Raw genomic sequence first — 23105 nt, 5'->3', positions numbered from 1 at the left:
ATGTGAAGAGAATAGAATGAGAGCCTCAAACACTTCAATCTGGTTCATACTGTATCACCGTATGACAGGGTTGTCCTCTCAACAATTATCCGTCGACTATGAGCGCCAGGAGCCAATGGGATGACCGAGACAGAGGGGTGATCTCAGGAAAATATTGCAGCTGTCAAACTTTCCTGATATTTCGTCGAGTATTCCCGACAGTCTACGCGATGTCTACCTCTTGTTGTCGTAATCCATATTTTCCTTCATAATAGTTACTGCGGTACTGGCATTTCATCGTTATAGTGATCGCATTGTGTAATCAGAACACTATGCTGTGGACTATCCGTGAATGTGATAGTGTGAACAATTTCATCACAAACGATCACCGATGTATTGTGGAATTAATGTTGAGATTCTGCAATATCCATCGTTTTTTTTAGACGTCATCACGTCGTTCGCACATGCGCTCATTCATGAAAAAGCTGTCATATTTGTTGAAAACGATCGTTTTTCTTTTATCTAGTAGTACTTTTTGGTGTTGTTTTGATACTATAATAAAAAAATTGCAAAGCATTATTCTCAAAAATTCATTGCAAAAACTTCGTGTTTTTAACGATAAAATTGTCTATAAAGATGGCCGACAACGATGAAATGACGTCGCGAAAAAATGAAGGATAGTGTGTACCAGTCTTCAGGATGCCTAGCACATACCCGCAAGAGTAAAGGTTTTATATATCCAGTCCTGCAAATTAATGATCTAAATATTCGCATTCTACAAACCACAGGAAACAAATATAAACAAATAAAATAGCCAATTACAAAAAGGCAAAACAAATAGTTAACCAATGAATAGTCACGAAGTACTGGTTTGCTCAAGTATTTCAACAACATGTCTGTTCCTGCAACTTGTCCTGATACATGTTATCCAACTCCGCAGAGTCTGAAGGTTTTTGGTATATTCACCCTTAATATATTATGCAAACCTTAGTATACTCATACTTTTATACTAGCAGTAGTGCACCCAAACCTAATATAGGCATACCTGTATATTATAAAGGCCTGCTATAAACCTCCGCATAATCGGCCGGTACAGTTGTTCGCAATTATCATGAAACCTTTATTTGAGCGCCTTGGAACTGAATTTTTCAACCTTTCCCCTATATTGGCATTATATTAAAGGTAGCATTCAATTGGAGGGTCTATTTTTCGACTAGCTGGTCAGAACTTTGGGAAGATAAATTTAACTTTTTTACGGGCAAAGCAACATGTTGCTTATATTTTGCGTTCTCCCTCAGGCAGAGCGGAAATTAATGTCGCCAGTGCCAGAATTTTTCGTTAAACAGTTTTTCAGGTATGTTAACATATCAGACAAAGTTAAACAAGAAACTACATTGAGTAAAACAATAGACTGATACAATTATTACTTATTTTGATTGTGTTGGGTTCAAAGTTTGGGAAAAACCCAAAAAAACTTTAGAGCTGAAAAATGGATTTCGATACACCGTAACAATGGCGGTTCTAGATGCTATCATGTCACACGCTGGTCCTAAAGAGCATTCCAATCATTCATCTAAACATCTTCAGATCAGGTTATAAATCACCATATGAACTAATTGAAAAGCACTGGGACAGATTTAGACCTTAATGACTTCAAATCAGAGTGTAGTTCTGATGATTATGATAACCGATCTCCTGCACATTCGTCTCCAAAACCATGGCAACTACGGTAACAGCAAAAAAATCAATTGATATTGATGTAATCTAGTCATTGTTACTTTGATTGTCTAAAGAAATTTCTGCAAACTTGCAAAGATCAAAGAATGTCAAAGTGGTGGTATTCAATTAAAAGGGAGGCGATGTATTTTCAACCCTTCTCCTATAGTGGGGCTCTATTAAAGGTGGTGTTCAAATAGAGGTTTTACAGTAAAATATGTAAGCTGGTCCTAGAATATTCCCATTATCAACCCTTCTAGGCAATGCTGACTCCTACAGAAAAAGACCAGGCATCAATACGTGATAGCAGACAAGCACCTGTTCTAAAGAGGCATACGATTGCATGGCTGCAGCTTCTGTAGACTCTCGGTATTTGGCTATGTTCATTTGTACAAACTTGGAGTGCGGATGATATCTCTGGGCGAGCAAGCGTAAATTATCAGGGTGTATTTCAGATAGTCTGAGAGTTAGCCACAGCAGGTCACCTTGTTTTATGTCCTCCTTGATGAGCAGATAAGTACAGAGGTCAGCTGGAGATAGTAGGCGTACAATCACACCTGAAGCATTCATAGAAATGTGGCAAAAAAATTTAACAAATTAATACCTACAAGTCATACATGGATGGTACCATAAAATAAAATAACACATTAATGAAATTTGCTCAAAAAGCCGTCTAGGACTTTCTGGTGCAGGACCTTTCAGCGCAAGACTTGTTGGTACGAAATGTTTCAGCACTGCTATTACTACACCTCAGCAATTATTTATGCTTATTTGCCGTAAAAAATTAAAACAATGATAATAACAAGAAAATAAACAAAAACATTTGTTTATTTTTGAAATTTGACACATAATATCGTTTTATTTAAAATATACAAAAAAATTGATCGTAATTGCTCATAAGCCACATCTTTTGTCTCTTGCTAAAATTAGATGGAAGGATCTTGCGAACTACATCTGTCTAATGCGTAAAAGTAGCCGTCATGTGCAAAATTTTCTCTTCCACTGTTACTTTTTAAAATTTGTTGAGCCACAAGTCACAACGAAAAATGGATAAACTTTGAAATTGTAACTTGCGGCAAAAAGTACTACGCCAAAACATCTGCGCAAAAAAATCTCATTTTGCTCAAAAAATCATTATAAAAACCCACCATCCAAAACAGTGCCGAGGGCTAACACAAACTCTCTGCAAGTGATGAATTCATGAAGGAGTTCTTGACTTATCTTCCCTTGTTTGAACACATGCTCGAGTGCTCCACAGACAAACCTACGACTCTACAAACAGTGTAGAGGTCAGTGCACTACAGTTAGATAACGAAGTTAGTGCTGGGTGACACAACGAAGTCTACTAGCACATGGTCGCAAGACCTCTATTAAACCAAAGACAGCAACTGCAGGTAAAATAAGACCAAAAGCATACCAAAGATAGATGTAAGAGGAGAGATACAGCACCAAACTGGCAGAGTCGAGTCATAGCAGCATCAAGGGAGTAATCGGTGTTGTACAATAGAAATTCCCTACAGCAGCAAACATATGACCTTGGAACTCTTTAAACAAATGAACTGTGATAAGAGATAGTAAAAGTCTAGTCAGAGCATTGTTCACGTGCAAAAGTCTAAAGGTATGCTCACACATGCCAATCTTTTGTTGGTTCTGACCGAAATCACGAAATGAACGAAAAACACAGAATTATTCGACCAAAATTTACAGAATTGTCAGAGCTGTGCATGCACACCAAAATCATCGACGAACCACTTTTAATTGGCAAAACAAATTATTAGCAAGCGCGATTTTAGCAGCTTTTGCGATTGATATAGTCAAAGACACGTATTACGGCACATTATAAAAGTACCAGCGCAATTAAACATAGTAAATATGATGCAACTGCCTCGATTACGCTATTGTTTGCTCTTTACCGTTCGGACACTGTGGCTACAAATCGTTTTTTTTTAATAGCAACAATTTCTTTTTTAGCAGCAAAAGTTCGGTTGTAGAAAGAGTTGCCATCTTTAGCGCAATCAAGTCAGTTGCATCATATTTACTATGGCAAATCGTGTTTGTATTTTTCTTGCATGTCGCGTCATGTGTCTCGGGCTACATAAATTGCAAAACTGCTAGAAACGTGCTCACTAATCATTTGTTTAGACAATTAAAAGCGTTTCGTCGACGATTTCGGTGTGCATGCACAGCTCTGATAATTCTGTGAATTTTGGTCAAATAATTCTGCGTTTTTCATTCATTTCGTGATTCCAGTCAGAACTAACAAAAAATCGGCAAGTGCGGCCGTACCTTTAAGGCTTGACCGCTGAAAACAACCTGGATTGCAACTGAAAACATAAGACTGCGTCTAAATCATTCGTGACAGCTCGCTAAACAATATTGATACAGACAATACCGTGATAGTATAACAATGATAGAGATACCCACAATATTGAGGAAGCATGTTTTAGTCTAACCATTCACCCGTCTATGAGCACTTATAATATTACTATGTAGAGAGGCGACATACCTAAACTGGGGATCTGCTGACAGTTCTTTGTCCTCTGTACCATCAGTAACATCCTCAGCAGCCTCCGCTGATGCCACGTAGCACTCAAGCACCATGTTACTAACGTCAGCCCGAACACTTGCTGACATTTGACTACTGGTGCTATGTAGCATTTCTTCGCTGATCTCTATCAACAGCTTGTATTCCTTATATTTGTACAGCATTGATATCTTCAGCAGCTCATCACACTATTACAAAAATGATAAAGCCAAGATTCCGATATGTACATTTATAAATACATTTTTATAGTCAGTAATTGTACCATTAAGCAAACAAGAGCTATATGTATATGCTCTGTGTGACCTTTAACTAATGGCCTTTGACCTTCAGCAGCACATTCAACTTTATGGTCCGGCAACAGAAGCACAACCACACCAATAACAGTGTCAACATGGTATTTATTTATTAGTTCCATATTAGAATGCATTACACTGAGAACGCTCGGAGTCAGATATAAAACGTCTCTTGGATAGTGATTGGATACCTATACTAATGCTTTCTCTATGACCTGTACCTGCAATGTCGAGTTACAAATATTCCAGTCAATTTTATCAGAAATCATCAGTAAAACATAAGCGATACAAAAATGGTCCAATCGAAAAAAACTATGTTGAGAGTAATGCTGATACTATTGGGAACACCTGCTATATCAGTGGCTTCATAGAAAAAGAGTTTTGGCCCATTGTAACCACACCTCATACAGTACATTCTTACGTTTCTTATGGCTAACTTGAGATGTTTCACTTTAGGGTGTTCCTATGTATGACTTGAGATGTTTCACTTTAGGGTGTTCCTATGTATGACTTGAGATGTTTCACTTTAGGGTGTTCTTATGTATGACTTGACACGTTTCACTTTAAGATATTCCTATGTATGACTTGAGATGTTTCACTTTAAGATGTTCTTAAGTTTGACTTGAGATGTTTCACTTTAGGCTAATCTTGTGTTTGACTGTGTAGTCAACTTTAGAAGTTCTGCTTGTGTCTCTTTGATTGGCTTGAATTTTGAAAGTTTCTAATTATTAGAGTTAGTACATATTTGTGGATATGAAATAAAACAAACACAATAATAAAGAGACCTTGGAAACAATAACTACGATATGTTTAGCTGTATAACAGATGCACTGCTAGCAATATTTATGCGGAGTCAGACAAACTAAATTTGTGTTGATTCAGTGATGTCGATGAGTATTGTGATAACCTTACATTTAAAAAAGGTCGTCAAACTGGCAGCATACATTCCTGACAGCTAAAGATACAAAAGAAACAAAGTAATAACACAGAAAGAAACTACAAGCTAGTTAGTAGACCCATCAGAAAGATAGTATCTTAACCAATCACAATGGTTTTCTAGAGCGCAATCAGAGATAACGGACAGACAACTCTCAGAGCATGTATAGTGATTGAAAAGAGCTAAGTACAAGCACTTAGCAGTACTGGACGAAATACCTTTGAACAGGACAAATAGTCAAGAGCGATTTGTGCATTAGCATTGGCTAAGTGATGTTCTGCGCTGTACAGGTAAAGATTGAGGATGTCTATGTTGGTTACGCGAGCTAAAGTTTCGAGTCTTCCCATGTCTAATGATGGTTCTGCACTCCAGTTCAGAAAAAGCTGCTCGGGAGATACGCTGTAACAGATGATCTACTGACAGTGGTGTCCAGTTACTTGGCACCGACGCAAGGACGGGCACGGTAAACAAAAACAACAGAGGCACGTAGTTTTAACTACACGTAGAAGGTACAACACAGAGATGATAGCATCACAGAGCTGTTCTCATCAAAAAAAGCTGCTGAAATCACACATGGTTTATGGAATCACACATAGCTATTAAAAGCTCATATAGCTTATGGAATCACACATAGCTCATTGGAATCACAGATAGCTTATGGAATGACACATAGCCGTTGAAACCCCACATAGTTGTTAGAATCACACATAGCTGAAGGAATCACATACAGCTGATGGAATAACATATAGCTGTTGAAACCCCACATAGTTGATAGAATCACACATAGCTTATGGAATCACAGATAGCTTATGGAATCATAGATAGCTTATGGAATCACACATAGCTTATGGAATCGTCCACAGCTATTGATATAGCACAAAGCGATAGGATTACACACAACTGCTGGAATCACCCAGAGCTATAGGATTACACACAACTGTTGGAATCACACAGAGCTATAGGCGTCACATGAAACTTAAAACTATATAGAAGCTGGAATCACATGGAATCATTGTTTTAACCCAAAACCCTAAGATCATACTTGGGAACAAGCTGAAGGAGTCTCTTGTTTGTAATTATCAAGCATCCATCTAAAATAGTATGGTTGTCAGTCTTGCACTGTGCATCTTCTGACGTGTGTACCAACTCTATATACCTACAATATAGACCCCTTCAAAAATAGGTATGCGGTCAAGATGTTGAGCTGTTCTCAAGAAAACAACAGAGATTGGTCGTTGGTGCAGATACTACCATGACTGCATATTAGACGGTTTCAACCTTCAATAGACTGATAGCAAGTCTTCGCAGGTGGCAAAAGGAGAAAGAGTATCCATATGATTCTAAACGAACGTGCCTGTATTTTACCCCGCCCTTTTAGATCAAGAATAACTATTTCATTTCTAGCGGGAGATGTATCAGTGGATACATTTTTAGAGACATAATATACTATCGTTTATCAAAGTACGAACTGAGAAGCTAGAGAGAAGGCTAAACCACTTTAGCAATATCCCCATTGCCTTGAATTGGACTTATTAATGATGAATGAAAACAGTGAAGTCAACTTCCAGTATTTGATTGGCACATAAAGACTTTTGTATTTCTGATATCAACAGTGCTTGTTTAAATACCATAGAAATAAAACGAATCGACAAAAGTATCAGTGCGCAGATAGTGGCAAAACTCTAAATTTTCGTTAGCAGACCAATGGAAATGCCCAAATGATCAGTACATAGAACAGCACAAGCAATGAAATAGTAAACAGTGGAGTATTACATCCATGGTTTACAGAAAAAAGTGCAACTATGAACTATAAAATCAAAATAACCGAAAGCTTATAACGTACTGGAGTGCAACTCACCATGCAGAGGAAAACTTTATTGGAGTCATATAAAGAACCATCTCCCCTTCTTCCAAGTTGCATTCATAAAAAATATGAGTTTTCTGCAAATGAAAATTTATGCAAATGTATTCGAGATACAAAAGACTAACAGAGGTATAGCCATTTCAACAGTGACTTCTGCCGAGTTGCATCACGTGACTTACACCAAAGCGTATAGTCTGCTCATGCAGGATGAAGATAAAGTAAAACAATCTAAAAGATTACAAACTATTGTATTAAAGAGATTGAAATGGGTCTCCTGATTCAGGTTACCTTAGACGCAGATGAATCTCTCTCTGAAAGCTGATTGGCTAAAACCTGAACATGGCGACCAGAGAAGCCAACGAATATGAGTCTGTCTGTGTAGACAACATGGTCTGTACAGGCAGGAAGTGAGTAGATGAAGAGCGGGCTGTGCTCGAGACTGCTGTCATAAATCTAGAAGCAGGTGCATCATAAGCTACTGCCGGTTGACACTTAATGACAGGTGACACCTTCGAATTACAATTAGCAGCACAAGAAAGAGCGGTAAAGGATGCAGTTGAAGATAAGCAATGATCAGCATAACCTTTTTGGAAATAAAACACCAGAGAAGTAGTTCATAAACCCTTTCCATCATTTAACGCCTTAACTGTTAGCTGTTAATTTGGTAGAGTCAGACCACCCAAATTCATCTGGTAGAGTCAAACCTTACATATCCGTCTAGTAGATTACTATGGAAGCAAAAAGTGTGGTACAAAACACTGAAGGAACCCTGTATGAACTTGTCTATGTATGTTTGAAACGTTTGAAATGTTTGAAGAAATTTTTACCCCTAAATAAAGCTAATGTATAGTTTTAACTATTGTAACACATATTTAGGGCTTGCAGAATAAAAGGATTTACAGAATTAATCTTGTAGTCAGACAATGTAGACCTACCCAAAAATGACAAAATCACAATAAAGCATCAACAAGGTACCTTGAGGGAACTGTCAACTTTGTCAGTAGCTGACAGAAGATGACACCCTTTCGCATTCTGGTACTTTAAGGTGACAGATATTGGCAGCTGCGTAAACCGTTGAGGTTCAAACTCCTTTTCATCTCCCCCTGTTTGGTGCCTTATATTGAGAATGGATCTGATGTAAGTCTTACCTAACAACCCACAGAAAATAACCAATAAGTAAATCATAGAATTTCTATTTGTTGGAGAAAATACTAATATGATTATGTTGGTTTCTCCAATAAAACTCGCTGCAGTCTAGAACGCGCATTCCCACAATTTCAAATTATATGAATGCATTTTGTAACTTTTCAAACCTTTGAGAAATAAGTAACATATTGCTAATAAAGAGAGAACATGATTTAATCATAATGCATGCATTTAACTCTTTCGCTACCGCAAGCCATTCAATATGGTTTCACTTTTCTTTGAATTACAAGGCCTACACATTAGTTAGACCAATCAAAGTTTGTCTCCAGTGAAACAACCTTGTTGCCAATCACGTACACTTCGAAAAAAACTGTTTTGGTTCAACGATTCTATTTCAAAATATTTTTCAAAACGACAAAACCAGATCGTTATCGTCATAGCAAGGAAAAACACACTGCGTTCGTTCACGCAAATTAAACGTTGGATATTTTACGCAAATGGAATTTATTTTGTACCTATCTTGTAGATAATTTTGTTTTGAATAAGATGCATTTTACAGTACAACGACATCTGTTTTTATTCTCGATTATTTATTCTCTAGATATTGCTAAAATGCTAGTGGTATATCAGCTTTTCGAAAAATTCATTTTAATAATTCAGGCAGAATATTCATTCGGTAAGATTTTAACGCGGTAGTGAAAGAGTTAAATGTATACTTAGCACTAACAATAAGAATTGGCATTAAATCATTAAAACAGTGATAGAAATGAACAGGCATTTGTTTCATCACTATGCTGCCTTTCAAACCTGTCTCATGCATTACTGCTTGCTGACTATGGCAGGATGTCACTATAGGCCTGTATCCTAACTCTGACACGCAGCTGGTTAAAACTATTAAGAGCCACAGTTGGTAGAGGACATTTGGTTTTTAGGAGTCAGAAGCACCGGTGGTACTTTGGGAAGGATACACATCTTCAGCTAATTTGAAGTTACATAAGTCATTTGATTTATGGTTAACAGGCTCAGCCTTGAAAAACAGTGATTATACAGATTTTTAGCCTGTGTACCACAACTTGAACTAAACTGTGACAGTGGTATGTGAAATATTATTCCCTTACTACACAAGCAAATAACTTGCTAAATGTTTCAAATCACCAATTATTTTGAAATAGAAGCTTAAATTAAAATTGCAAGCAAAAAGGTAAATGTGCAGTAGTCGTTTTAACGTGCTGACAGTGCAATTCTTGTATATGCCTTTTGTCCGATGGAAGGTGTCAATAAATTAGTTTAATCATTTGTCATTAACTACTATCTGCAACTTAATGACAAAAGAGTTTGTCTGATCAAAAGTAAGTAAACAATGCATGTTTTATTCAACGATGTACTATTTTTATCACCAATTCAACCATCTATTCAAATTACTGAGCATTGACATGCGCACAAAATAATACAAACATAATTACATGAAACTATCGTTTTGTAAAGAAAATGAACTTCATATCTAAACACTTTCTGAGTAAACAAAATTCCTCATGAGCCTATATATTGGCACTGTATATAGGCCAATTTTATACTGAAACCATTGCTGTCTTTGTCTTGTTGTTTTGATAAATTTATGTTGGTCGACATAAATTTTTTATTGCTGTTTATTACCGACTCCACTAATACCCACTACAACTGTCCGTAGGTAAACACTGATGCTGATAAATACATGTCTCATCTTGTAAGGCTCTGTCTTGCACTCTTATTCATTTCCCAAGCAAAAGCAAGTCTGAACAAAAACTGTCTCCGCCTCAAAGGGAATGCCTAGTGAAAGTTTGAAAAAACCTCCCTAATAATAGAGTCTCTTAAGCCTGGTTCACTCTATATCATCGTATGTCGGCATTGTCATTTCGGCGTTCATCATCGACTATATGCACTGTGAACCGATAGCAGCGATGAAGCAACGCAGATAAATCGGGAAAGTTTGCAGCTGTCAAACTTTCCATATTTCACCGAGCATCGACGACAGCCAGCACAATGTGAACCATGTCGGTAATAGTAATTCACAAATAGCGTGATTTATTTATTTCCATTTATGATAGTTGCTGCGGGACTAATATTTGATTCTAGCACGCGAAAACAAAGAAGTTTCTTCGCGAAATCTTGTAAGAAAAAAATGAGCGCGCCATGTCACAGAGTATTAGCTGACGCAAACACGGATGAGTTGATGACAGTATGAACATTGTTATTATCATTGTTATTATCGACGATCACCGAAGTGTTGTGGAACCGATGACAAGATACGGCGATATGAGATGAACCAGCCTTTAGGCACAAAAAATGTATAATACATGATTTTATTTTTTATTTATATTTTATGCTCTATCCTAACCTCTAACCCTGCTTCAGACAGACAAACAGACAGACTAATAAACGGACACTCCTGTTATCATTGTGTAGATTAACTGCTATATAGACGAACAGACAACTGCCTTCGAAAGTCTTTGAAAAAAGTGGTTCATGAAGTTTGCCGAATAGATATATCGTTAGCACATCAACCAAACTCTATTAGGCAACAATTTCCATCAAAATTAACACTCTCTGGCCTTCTACTGACAAGGTAGGATAACTCACCTCCATAGAATAAATAGCCTTCAGCAGTCATCTGTTCTTGAGTCATAGTTAAATGGAGGTCATGGTCGAGTATATCTAATAACAGCTTCCACTGGAGACTTGACCTGCCTGAGATCTAAAGAAGCAAAGTTTCAAAGAAAAGCTGAGGGGGGGTTGTTAAAAATAGTTGATCAAACTTGACCCTCCACAGATAACTAAGTCATCTGTAGCCTAGCATGTAAACATGTTAATATCAGGAGGCATAAAATGGCCATTCCAAATCCAAAATGTTGTCATCACTAAAACAACAGCAGAGTCAACAAATGTAAAGAGAATAAATAGATGACAGTTGACAGTATTTCATAAAATGGGAAGTAATTACAAGAAGAAAGGTTGTGTGCTGTCTATCATCTGGAACTAACTCCAATCTAGTTATCTCCCCATTGACATTTGTGGTGTGTATGCATCTGATATTCTCCATGTCCATAAAGGCAATCTCTCCTTTCTACAAGAAACCAGGTATATAGGAGGTCAAACTCGCGCAATATGCACACTCGTGGAATAATAGACACACTATCTCTTAGGTAGACTACTGATAAGACACTGTCTAACCAAGTAGTACACAATATGCAGTATAAATATGCAGGAAGCGTTGCATTGGTTGTAATGATGAGCTCAGTAAATATGTCAGCATCATGGGGTATTACTTGCATGGGTATATTACAGGTGAAGCTGGTAACTACAGGTGAAGATGGTAACAGGAAATGCAGTTACCTTTGTACCAATAATAACAATGTCTTTGTTAAGAGCAGTCTGCCACCAGATACAACAGGAAACATTGTTGGATATATATGCCGGCAGCTTGATCCTTTCCACCTGTCCCTCCTTGCTTGATATACTCCTCTTCTGACAACACAGGAATCATGATGATAACCATCTGAGTATCAACTACCTTCTAGTATTGGTGAGTCTTAACTACCTTCTAGTAATAGTGAGTCTTAACTACCTTCTAGTAATAGTGAGTCTTAACTACCTTCTAGTAATAATGAGTATCAACTACCTTCTAGTAACAATGAGTATCAACTAACTTTTAGTAACAGTGAGTATCAACTACCTTCTAGTAACAGTATTAACTACCTTCTAATACTAGTGAGTATCAACTACCTTCTAGTAACAGTGAGTAACAACTATCAATTACCTTCTAGTAACAGTGAGTACCAACTATCACCACCTTCCAGTAATAATATCAACTATCAACTGTGATGGATCAACATACTGCAGTCAATTTAGATAACGCTTCAGCAATAATAAGTTCATAAATGTGGCAAAAAGCGTGGAGATAGGCATGTTATTGAACACAGTTGAAGACTCAGGAGTAAAGTGGCTTGAGATAAAGTGGACATGATAAACTCAAACACAGGAGTTATGATGGATTGACATACTACAGTCAATGAGGGCTAAAACATGTACGTGCAGAAGGCAGATTATCTGAGATATTGAGAAAAGCAGATTGGACTGAAAATATACAGTAAAAGTAGCCTACAATCATGACTCACCAGGTACACGTGAACTGGTAGCAAATACATGTATCGACTGCTGACTGCGGCCAATGTGGTGCCGTGAACATTGAACGTTAGTGCCAGGGGTTCGCCATACCCTGAACCAGTCCAGTTAATATTTATAGAAGATATATTTTTACGGTGCTTGGCCATAATCGTCCTCAACACCATACAGTTATGTGTGTACGTGGCAATGGTAGCTTGCTCGCCTTCACTGGCATAAGCACAGAGCTTAATAGGAGTAGACTTAGAACTTTTACGATCGTATGCCTCATGAAACTCGAGTATATCGGTTTTTAGCAATGCATCCATAGTTATCAATAGATAATTGTGCCAGTCTTCACAGGACTTCTTCAAGTATAGCTAGCGTAGCAAAGAAACCTTACGTTACATCGTACAGCCAAGAGTACAGATAAGAGTAATTATGCAACATAAAAACTTCAATAGTACAAAACTGCGCTACCAGCAATGCTGGAGCGTCCTGAGTCAGTTAGTTAACTCGACTAGTTCTGGATTCCACTACGCAGACAGCCTTTTACATATTCATGGTGGGCATCACGTGCTTTTCTTTTATAAATAGTTAGGCTAGGAATTCTAATTGGTCTAAAAAATGAGTCCACTCCGTCATTGGTCAATTGTATGATTCATAGAATTAATTGCGCCTTACCGCAACTCACGGCCAGTGCCGTATAGGGACTATACACCCTATACGACACCACCGTATCGAGTACCTCTGAAACGTGCGCAACAAAGCTCAAAAAATTAGTTAGAGTACTTGTTCGAAAGGTCACGCCAGAAACTCTGGTTATCAAAAGCTTTTCTACATTTGACATTTTTACGATTCCTGCGAAGTTCTGCAAGATTGCTTCGTTTGTGAATCTCGCAAACTGGTGAAATGGGTTCTTTATGCTGCTGTGTTTCTGGCTCAGCTGAACCGGATGTTTCTATAGTATGTAGTTAATTGGCATTTAATTGTGTATTAGAAGATAAATTTTACGGGTTTTAAATTCGATTCTCAATATCTCTAAGACAGCTTGTTGTAAGCTGGTGCGCCAATATAATAAAAGTTCTGTAGTAATTATGGCAGACACTAAATTATAGCTTTGCTCATTGAAGTACAGCAGATTATGTTTTAGCAGAGTAACTCAGGAGTGATCTGATCTAGATTGCTGATAAGTTTCTGACACTGTTTTAACAGCCACTCCTGGCTACCTTTTAAAAGTAAAGGTGAACTTAAACCCTGTGTGCTAATCTTTGACAAATTGGCTGCACTTGTATCACAGTGTGTTGAAGTGCTGCTGCTATGCCTCTAGTGCCCAGAAGCTTCTACTGTAACTTTTTACAGCCACACTTATACTGCGCTTCCGCAAGACGAAGACTTATTTGAATGTGTATGATTCGGGATAAACTGCTAGACATTTAATAATTGTTCAGATTGATTGTTGACAGCAAAAGAATCATTAGGTATGATGTCAAGTGATAATTAACATGTCTATGCTTTACCGTCAGAATTCAATGTTTTAGCAATCCTGTAATCTTTGGCATGGAATGATAGTCATAAACGGCTAACTGTCGTAATTTTTCTATGTAACAAACAAAATCGGTTGGACCTAGGACAATAGTGTGTTGCTCTGGGTTGATGCTAAATGATAATAATTCAAGAGACATGTGTAATCCCATTAATCCTGTATCCACTTTGTCTTTACATAGCATACCTTGTCGTAAATGAGCCAGCTGTTCTATGGAAAGATTTGACAGAAGCAGATACTTCTGTGATTGAACTTGGTTGTGAGCAGTTTCACGTTAAATCAGATAGAGATCTAGTTCATCCTCATAATGACCTAAGACATAATAAGACATAAGACCTCATAAGACATAATATATGTTTTAATATTTGACAGCTCCCTGTTGTTGTTTCCTTTTCTTAATGTAAGATTATTCAAAATGACCTTTTTTGTTGCAGAATCTGTGTTTAAAATTTTTGACAGAACATAGGTTGCTGGTACGGAGATCGTTGTTCCATCAAAAACAATTTTAGATTCATCAAGGGGTTTCGATCTTTACGATAACAGATCTTAAGAATCAGGGTTTTTCATTTGTTGTCAGCGCTTTATGATGTTTTTGTGGAATTGTAAAGTACGCTGTTTTAACTTAGTTGATCGAGTTGACTGAATTGTTTCATTTTGGTATTAACATCTTCAAGTGTTCTCAGGTCTTGACAGTCCTTTACCCTGGTATCTTTTAAAATAGTGAATGTTTTATGGTTAAAATACGTTAGTTCAAATCACACACTGGTGTAAGCAACTGTTTATATTTTAATTCGTATCAACTCGCACATACGTAAGTACTAAATAATTAAAAAAGGTAGAATAGTAAATGGATGTTGTCTAATGTCGCTGATTTAGATAGTCTGGAGGACATTTCCCACAGTAAAGGTTGACTTGCAACAAAATTCGCATTACAGTTATTTAGTATCAAAAGGTTTACTATGTCTTACTTTGCTGTGTTGTAGGTTCAAAATATGTGGAAATGTGATGACAAGCTCTTAAAAGCTCAAAAACGAACTGTTAATCGCAGCCATCACAAAAACGCCGTAAATTGGAATCCCTTTCCAAAACGGCTCAAATGGGACGTAGTTGAACACGATATGCTTCTGTTTACACTTTCATGCAACTTCATTCGTTGAAATATTTTCACAAATATGCTTCACGCATTCAATAAAACCATGTCTATTGTCCTTTTGCGTCTATTTCATCATCATTGTAATGCTGTCACTTTGAGTGCTGATATCTCAAAACCTGTCATAAAAAATCAGTTTAATTTTTTGATCTTAACTCTAAGGAGTGCATATCAACCTCTGATGAATATGAGGAGCATGTTGGTCACCTGTGATATTCGAAAAATGCTGTAAAAATTGTTCGAGCCATTTGGCAGGAAGTATAGGTCACATGATCAGATTACGACTAGGTGATTAGACCAAACTGAAACGAAACTGTAGAGTAGCGAGCGTCTATATTTGATAAGGGCTTTCCGGTAGAATTCGAAGTGTTTGTCGTAAACTAGTGCTACAAACGTTTTATATTGAGCCTTTTATTTGTCTTTCAACTCCCGTGATAACATCACGTGTCAAAACAATAACCACGTCGAGTTGAATATAACATCAAAATAAAGGGATTCCAACTTATGGGGTCTTCGTGATGGCTGCGATTAACTGTTGGTTTTTGAGCTTGTAATTACATTTAAACATATTTTGTACCTAAAACACAGCAGAGTAAGACATGGTGAACCTTTTGATACCAAATAACAGTAATGTGAATTTTGTTGCAAATCAACTTTTCTGCTTTATATCAGCAGACCACAGAGTATTCAGAGAAATTTCTGCTGTGGTTATGCAACTGCGTTTTCTCTACTAATTACTAGCTAGAAGTAACAATGCTCCTGCGCTCTCCTACCATGCTTTGCAGTGTCTGTTTGTTGTTATGTAGTGGAAATTCACTAGATGAGGAAAATTCACTACATAAATTGCCTTTTATTAATTTTTAGCAACTAGTTAGAGTGGTTGTAGACTCAACACCACGTCTCCACTTTTTTACATTATCTCATATTTCGATTACCATAAAACCTGTATTTGAACATCACCTCTAATATAATGCCACTATATGGGAAGGTTGAAAATTAGAGCGCCTTAGCATCCAACTAGAGGTTTTGCGGTAGATGTCTAGTTTATTGATCTGCTTTTCATAAGTTAGAATCTTTCCACATTCAGCACGTATTGCATATAATTAGGTTATTACTATGTATGAAACATTTTTTTTGTATTTTTTGATCAATTGTGTTTTGTTTTCACTTACACATAGCCATTCGAATTTATGGATATTCATTACTTACGTGTCTTGTTTTTTGTTTTTCCTGTGTTATTAGCTAAAATTGAGGCAGATATTGTACAATAATCAAACCTTGGCCAGCAACAAAAAACTAAGTTATTTGCAGCTTAATGTGGAAACACGTTATCACCAAAAGGCACAAAATGGCCATTTCAAATCCAAAATGTTCCCATTGCTGAAACAGCAAATAGTCAACAAATAAAAGGAAATTAAATAGATGACAGTTGAACGCATTCGATATTGTGCTAATTAATTACGATAAGAAAGGTTATGTGCTGTGTATCATCTCAAACTAACTCCGTTCTACTTATCTTGTTGACATTTGTAGCGTGTATGTATCTGATATTCTCTCAAGTTCATACCAAGTAATACGTACTCAAATAAGTTTTTGTCTTATGTGAGCACAATTGGAGTGTGGCTGTAGAAAGTTTTTGGGCACTAGAAACATAGCGGCATCGCTTCACTATATTGCAATACATGATACACACGCAACTAATTGGTCAAGGATTAGCGCATTGGGTTAAAGTTCGCCTTCACTTTTTCAAGGTAGCTGGCAATGCCTGTTAAAATAGTGTGTCAGAATAAGTGTTTCTGAGTCATAGTCCATGTTTTGTTAATTTTTTGACATTCCACATGTTTTATGTGGGTACAACCTCTTCAGCTAAAATCAGTTTTGTTGCCCTCTCAAAGACTTCCTAAAATTGTATGGTAGTACGTGCCATCGAGAGATTTATTTTCACGAGAAGTGTAGATTAAACATACATGTATATGATTATTTAGTCTGTTCTGTAGGCTAGCCAATTGTTTGAAAGCATTAGGAAGATCGAAAAAATTAGGCTGTGGATGCAGGTCTATAAACCTTGCCTCTGGCTATAATATTGAAAAAGGTCTCTTGTTATGGTCTTGAAGCATTATCAAATGTCTGAGACATTTGACACGGTTAGGATATCTAAATCGCTATTTCATCCTTGGGTCAGGAGGGCAGTGTTTAGCCTACCTAGTTATCTCAGACTATGTCTTTGCTATTGGTTGTCGTCGGGCAAAGCCCTTTGTACATTGAAAAAGCTGTAAATAAACAGATTATGGAATACCTTGAGGGTAATTTACTGCTTAACGATGGGCAATATGGTTTTAGAAAAAAGCACTGCACCAAGGATGCACTAATAAAATTGACTAATAATGTTTTAAAATCCTTAAACAATGGTAAATGTGTTCTCAGCATCTTTCTAGATTTTAGTAAAGCCTTTGGCACTATAGACTATAACATAGTGTACTCAAAACTCCACAATCTTAATTTTGACATCACCATAATTAACTGGATCAAAAGCTATCTAACCGAACATAAACAACACACTATTATTGGTAACACCTTATCTTCCATACTAAATTTAACATGTGATGTACCTCAAGGTTCCATCCTTGGTCCAATTTTTTTTAAATTTACATGAATGATTTAACACATGTGACCAACTTATTCACACCTTTGCTCTATGCAAATGACACTAATCTCTTTTTCGAACCCTTTAACATCAACGAGCACATAGGTTGTTTAAATAACGAACATCTCGCTATTCAAAACAGGTGCACTTCTAACAAACTCACCTTAAATGTTGATAAGACTAATCTCATGTTACTAAAAACCCCCAAAATAAATTTCATCTAGCTAACACTCATCCCTTTTTCATCTTCAACAAACCAATTTTTCAGACAGATCACACTAAATTCTTAGGTATTTTCATTGATTCTAATCTCACTTGGAAAAACATCAAATATTTACTTAAAAAAAACTGAGACCCTTATCAGGCTTACTCTACCGCACATATGAATATTTACTCCGCAAACCTCTGCTTTTATTATACAATTCCATGGTTAATTCTAAACTTTCATATTGCATTGAGGCATGGGGCAATGCACCCCCCACCCATTTTACAAATTTAATAACACTTCAAAAACGCATGATAAGGACCATTCACAAAAAACCTTGGCTCACCCACACCAAACCTCTTTTCAAATCATCATCCCTTACTACCTATCAGTTCTCTATATTCATATCGCATTATACTTTTAGCTCATCAAGAATTTCATTGTAATTACATCCCTCTCACAATACATCAAACCCGATTCTCAAATCCCTGTCTAAATCTCCCACAATCTTCTTCCCATGCAGGCAATCGCAGGGTGGATTTCCAATAAGCCATTTTTTGGAATCAACTTCCTAAGTCTATTAAAGACATAGAGAAGGTGGTCAGTTTCAAGAGAGAACTCAAGTTATATCTGTTAACATGTGAATAAAACCGATGACGACAAGCCCAACGCCACGACTAGCTATGCTATTGTGTATTATGGGCTTCATAACTCCTCCAGCTTTCTTCTTTTGCTCAACTAATTTTGTTGATGACAATAAATCACAAATCACATCAAACATTGACATCCATTTATGAAATTATAGATTTATTCTCTCAAAAAATTCTAGTTGTATCTAAGTTAATAAATTCAATATGGCACAACACACTAGCCAAGTGCAACGAACATCTGCTAAATATACAAATAGATTTAACCGACTGCTTTGTCACTGAACTTTGCCTCCTAACGCATATGCGTAAACTAGCATCTTTTCTGGTAGCTCGCATAAAAACTGGGGAAACTTGTATTTATTAAATATTGCGGTCTGACAACAATTAGCATCAGAATTAAACCACAAGACTATAATTACAATAAATGGCATATAAAGGTTAGATATAATTTTTCAAGTTTATAGCTACGCTAAGTTCTTGCAAATGCAAGCATCATTTATTGGTGGTTCATGTAGGAGCCCACTTCCCAATATGATGGCAAGTTTAAAGCATTTTAGAATGCTCATCACATGCTATCACATACATAGAAAACTAATGCAAAGATGTATGATTATGTAATTATTTATTATTATTCTTTCCCTATATTAAAAAAGTGTCACACTTTCAATTATAAACAAGCAAATGAGTAGATTTGCTCTCTCAATCGATATACATTTTAAAATAACCAAAACTAGCAGTATAGTATAATAAGAGTACCTTGAACATGTATTAATAATTTTGATATACTTACATGTATGTAGATATTTTTTCCAAAACAGTAATACCTGGGTCATAGATTTTATGGAGTTCTCACCTACATGCAGGTTGCACATATATTTGCTTGTGGCAGCAAGTCATCAAATTATATCTGTGATGTTGCGTTCATACATCGTACATGTAACATTAGTTATAAAAGAAGTCAAGGATCCACCATTTCTCATAATTGAATGAGTTGGAAGGTGATTGAAATAATTATATTAATAAGGGAAATACTCAACTGTGAAATGCTCAGTATCATGATCGTGTAGTATTTGGGTGATAAAACAGAAGTGCCCAGGGCAATAACATTTATATATTTGTTTTATATTATATCATAAGTCTTTATAAATAATAAAGATAATATATAATGCATGTTATATGCTAACCCAAAACTCTAAATTTATTTCGTCTAATTTTTTCAATTATTATTATCCTAGAAACGTGAGTCAGTTTGAAGAGTTCCATTAGGATTCATGTTCTCTTTGAATTTGATCCAGGCTGTCAACGGAGCTGGATTTGATGCAGTGCTAGATGGAGTTGTAACTACACATAAAATAGTGGAATTGTAAAAATAGTTGTCAATAGAAATGCGTAGCACTGCAACATGATCGCAATCGCCGATGTCATAAAATAGCAACAAACAGGAAGTACTACTAGATACCCTATTAAAACATATTTTCAGTCAGATAGCCTAAAAAACAAATAAAATTTTAAACGATGAAAAAATATCTACATTTTTTGTTGAAATTTTTTAATATTTGACGAAAGTACCCTTTTAGTGAGTTTGTCATATGGCAAGAACCATGGCACATGTGACTCTTTTTTTCGACACTGCGTGTTTCTTTGCATGTTTCACAGACATTTTCCCTGTTTGCATGTTTTGTTTGGCCATATGTCAAGACCAGAATGCTTTTGAGGTCTTACTATTGCTGGTATGCGCAGGAGGTTAGAAGACAGCAAGCTCTTGAGGCAGCCGAGAAAAGGCAGCAGACAAACCAGCAGCGAGGCGTCGGGCAATACTCTAAAATTGAAGCTCGGCATAAGCGTTTAGAAAAAGAAGAAAAGAAAGCCATACTATCTGGTCGTGCTAATCAACCAAACTCTCTTTCGGTACGCTTCATCCTGCAGTCTGATGACGCTTTACCTACTACATCTTCTCTAATTTTATAGCACGATATTCAACCTGCAATTACTCAGTTGTAGTACGATACTCTACATATGATTACTAGTATGTATATCATCTAAGATGTAGTATGGTACTCTACCTATGATTACTAGTATGTATATCATATAAGTTATAATATGATACTCTACCTATGATTACTAGTATGTATATCATCTAAGTTATAGTATGATAGTCTACCTATGATTACTAGTATGTATATCATCTAAGTTATAGTACGATACTCTACCTATGATTACTAGTATGTATATCATCTAAGGTATAGTTTGATACTCTACCTATGATTACTAGTATGTGTATCATCTAAGTTATAGTATGATAGTCTACCTATGATTACTAGTATGTATATCATCTAAGTTATAGTACGATACTCTACCTATGATTACTAGTATGTATATCATCTAAGGTATAGTTTGATACTCTACCTATGATTACTAGTATGTGTATCATCTAAGTTATAGTATGATACTCTACCTATGATTACTAATATGTATATCATCTAAGGTATAGTATGTTACTCTACCTATGATTACTAGTATGTATATCATCTAAGTTATAGTATGATACTCTACCTATGATTACTAGTATGTATATCATCTAAGTTATAGTATAATACTCTACCTATGATTACTAGTATGTATATCATCTAAGGTATAATATGATACTCTACCTATGATTACTAGTATGTATATCATCTAAGTTATAGTATGATACTTTACCTATGATTACTAGTATGTATATCATCTAAGTTATAGTATAATACTCTACCTATGATTACTAGTATGTATATCATCTAAGGTATAATATGATACTCTACCTATGATTACTAGTATGTATATCATCTAAGTTATAGTATGATACTTTACCTATGATTACTAGTATGTATGTCATCTAAGTTATAGTATGATACTTTACCTATGATTACTAGTATGTATATCATCTAAGTTATAGTATGATACTTTACCTATGATTACTAGTATGTATATCATCTAAGTTATAGTCTGATACTCTACCTATGCTTACTAGTATGTATATCATCTAAGTTATAGTATGATACTCTACCTATGATTACTAGTATGTATATCATCTAAGGTATAATATGATACTCTACATATGATTACTAGTATGTATATCATCTAAGTTATAGTATGATACTTTACCTATGATTACTAGTATGTATATCATCTAAGTTATAATAGTATGATACTCTACCTATGATTACTGGTGTGTATATCATCTAAGTTATAGTATGATACTCTACATATGATTACTAGTATGTATATCATCTAAGGTATAATATGATACTCTACCTATGATTACTAGTATGTATATCATCTAAGTTATAGTATCATACGCTACCTGTGCTTACTAGTATGTATATCATCTAAGTTATTGTATGATACTCTACCTATGATTACTAGTATGTATATCATCTAAGTTATAGTATGATACTCCATCTATGATGTTTCGCTCTACATATTTTTTGTAATTATTGTAAGGTTATACCAGCAGTTCTCTAACATTGTTTTCTCTCATTTCATATAAATTATTTATTGTTGGAATGTTCCTACATGTGTGTGGCCTATTATTGTAGTCCACATTCAGTGTCATATTAATTTCTTTTTAATGCTTTGTAGTGGCAGGTTGGCTGATATAATGCATATTGAGCTTTCCCTGTCTCCACCCTTCTTTCTCTCAGATTTATCTACTTTCAACAAGGACCTACTATAAATCATGATGTCCACAAATATTTAAACAAGATCTACATGTAACTTATCATTTTCTGTGTTGCCTTTATTTTGTTCAAATATTTTTGTCATAACCCCATATACTCATCCATGATGCGTCATATTTTTGCTCATTGTTATTCTTTTGTTCTTTTATGTCTCATTTCTATACACTTCATATTAAATTTTGCTTTGCTGCTATAAATATATGGGTTTATCTATTTATTGCATTTTCATCGATAATATTATTTTGTTACCATTCATGATCTTAAATAATAATCAAAAATAAATTTCCTTGCTTTTTTGTTTTGTTTACTGATTAGGGCTATTTTGTCATATGTTAGTACAGCCAGTACAGTATTTATATTTATGCTATACATTCTAATAAGTTGACACGGAGGATTTTACTTAGACTTTGAATGTTCCGTTAATTGGGAGTTATCTATTCTCGCGAATTCGTTCTCGCGAAGCCTGTCATGTATGTAATCTAAGTCTAAATGTTATTTCTCCCACGACCGAAGAGTTTTTACGGTAATTCACGTTTCGACCCGCCCGTAATAAACTTGGGTTTCACGTAGTATTCAT

The 23105-nt window shown here is 35.8% G+C and overlaps 2 protein-coding genes across 2 annotated transcripts in view; one reads left to right on the top strand and one right to left on the bottom strand.

Moving 5' to 3' along the window:
* LOC137387145 (uncharacterized) overlaps positions 1–13095 on the bottom strand; it is a 46704-nt gene extending 33609 nt beyond the window's left edge. Inside the window, exons 1-13 of the mRNA XM_068073461.1 lie at positions 12632–13095; positions 11850–11981; positions 11458–11580; positions 11097–11211; positions 8310–8482; positions 7623–7787; positions 7329–7411; positions 6513–6626; positions 5689–5869; positions 4202–4428; positions 3113–3209; positions 2844–2967; positions 2014–2252 (exon numbers count right to left, since the gene is read on the bottom strand). Coding sequence (XP_067929562.1) covers positions 2014–2252; positions 2844–2967; positions 3113–3209; positions 4202–4428; positions 5689–5869; positions 6513–6626; positions 7329–7411; positions 7623–7787; positions 8310–8482; positions 11097–11211; positions 11458–11580; positions 11850–11981; positions 12632–12946 — 2088 coding nt within the window. The 5' untranslated portion in view covers positions 12947–13095. The remainder of the gene's footprint in view (positions 1–2013; positions 2253–2843; positions 2968–3112; positions 3210–4201; positions 4429–5688; positions 5870–6512; positions 6627–7328; positions 7412–7622; positions 7788–8309; positions 8483–11096; positions 11212–11457; positions 11581–11849; positions 11982–12631) is intronic.
* Positions 13096–13355: 260 nt separating this feature from the next.
* On the top strand, positions 13356–22804 carry LOC137388574 (small VCP/p97-interacting protein-like). The gene is made up of 3 exons (XM_068075056.1): positions 13356–13583; positions 20553–20720; positions 22431–22804. The coding sequence occupies exons 1-3, from the start codon at positions 13530–13532 to the stop codon at positions 22443–22445; spliced, it is 237 nt and encodes a 78-aa protein (XP_067931157.1). The 5' UTR covers positions 13356–13529; the 3' UTR covers positions 22446–22804.
* The last annotated feature ends 301 nt before the right edge of the window (positions 22805–23105 follow it).

Source organism: Watersipora subatra, chromosome 2 (assembly GCF_963576615.1).
Source record: "Watersipora subatra chromosome 2, tzWatSuba1.1, whole genome shotgun sequence".
Classification (NCBI taxonomy): domain Eukaryota; kingdom Metazoa; phylum Bryozoa; class Gymnolaemata; order Cheilostomatida; family Watersiporidae; genus Watersipora; species Watersipora subatra.
Note: the sequence above shows the minus strand (reverse complement) of the source record. Positions and strands in the feature narration are given on the sequence as shown.

Bases quoted from the DNA above. Each gene is read 5' to 3' on its own strand.
- LOC137388574 (XM_068075056.1), top strand. From the start codon at position 13,530: ATGGGTTCTTTATGCTGCTGTGTTTCTGGCTCAGCTGAACCGGATGTT. The intron at 13,584-20,552 runs GTATGTAGTTAA...TGGTATGCGCAG, and splicing joins CTGAACCGGATGTTTCTATA to GAGGTTAGAAGACAGCAAGC.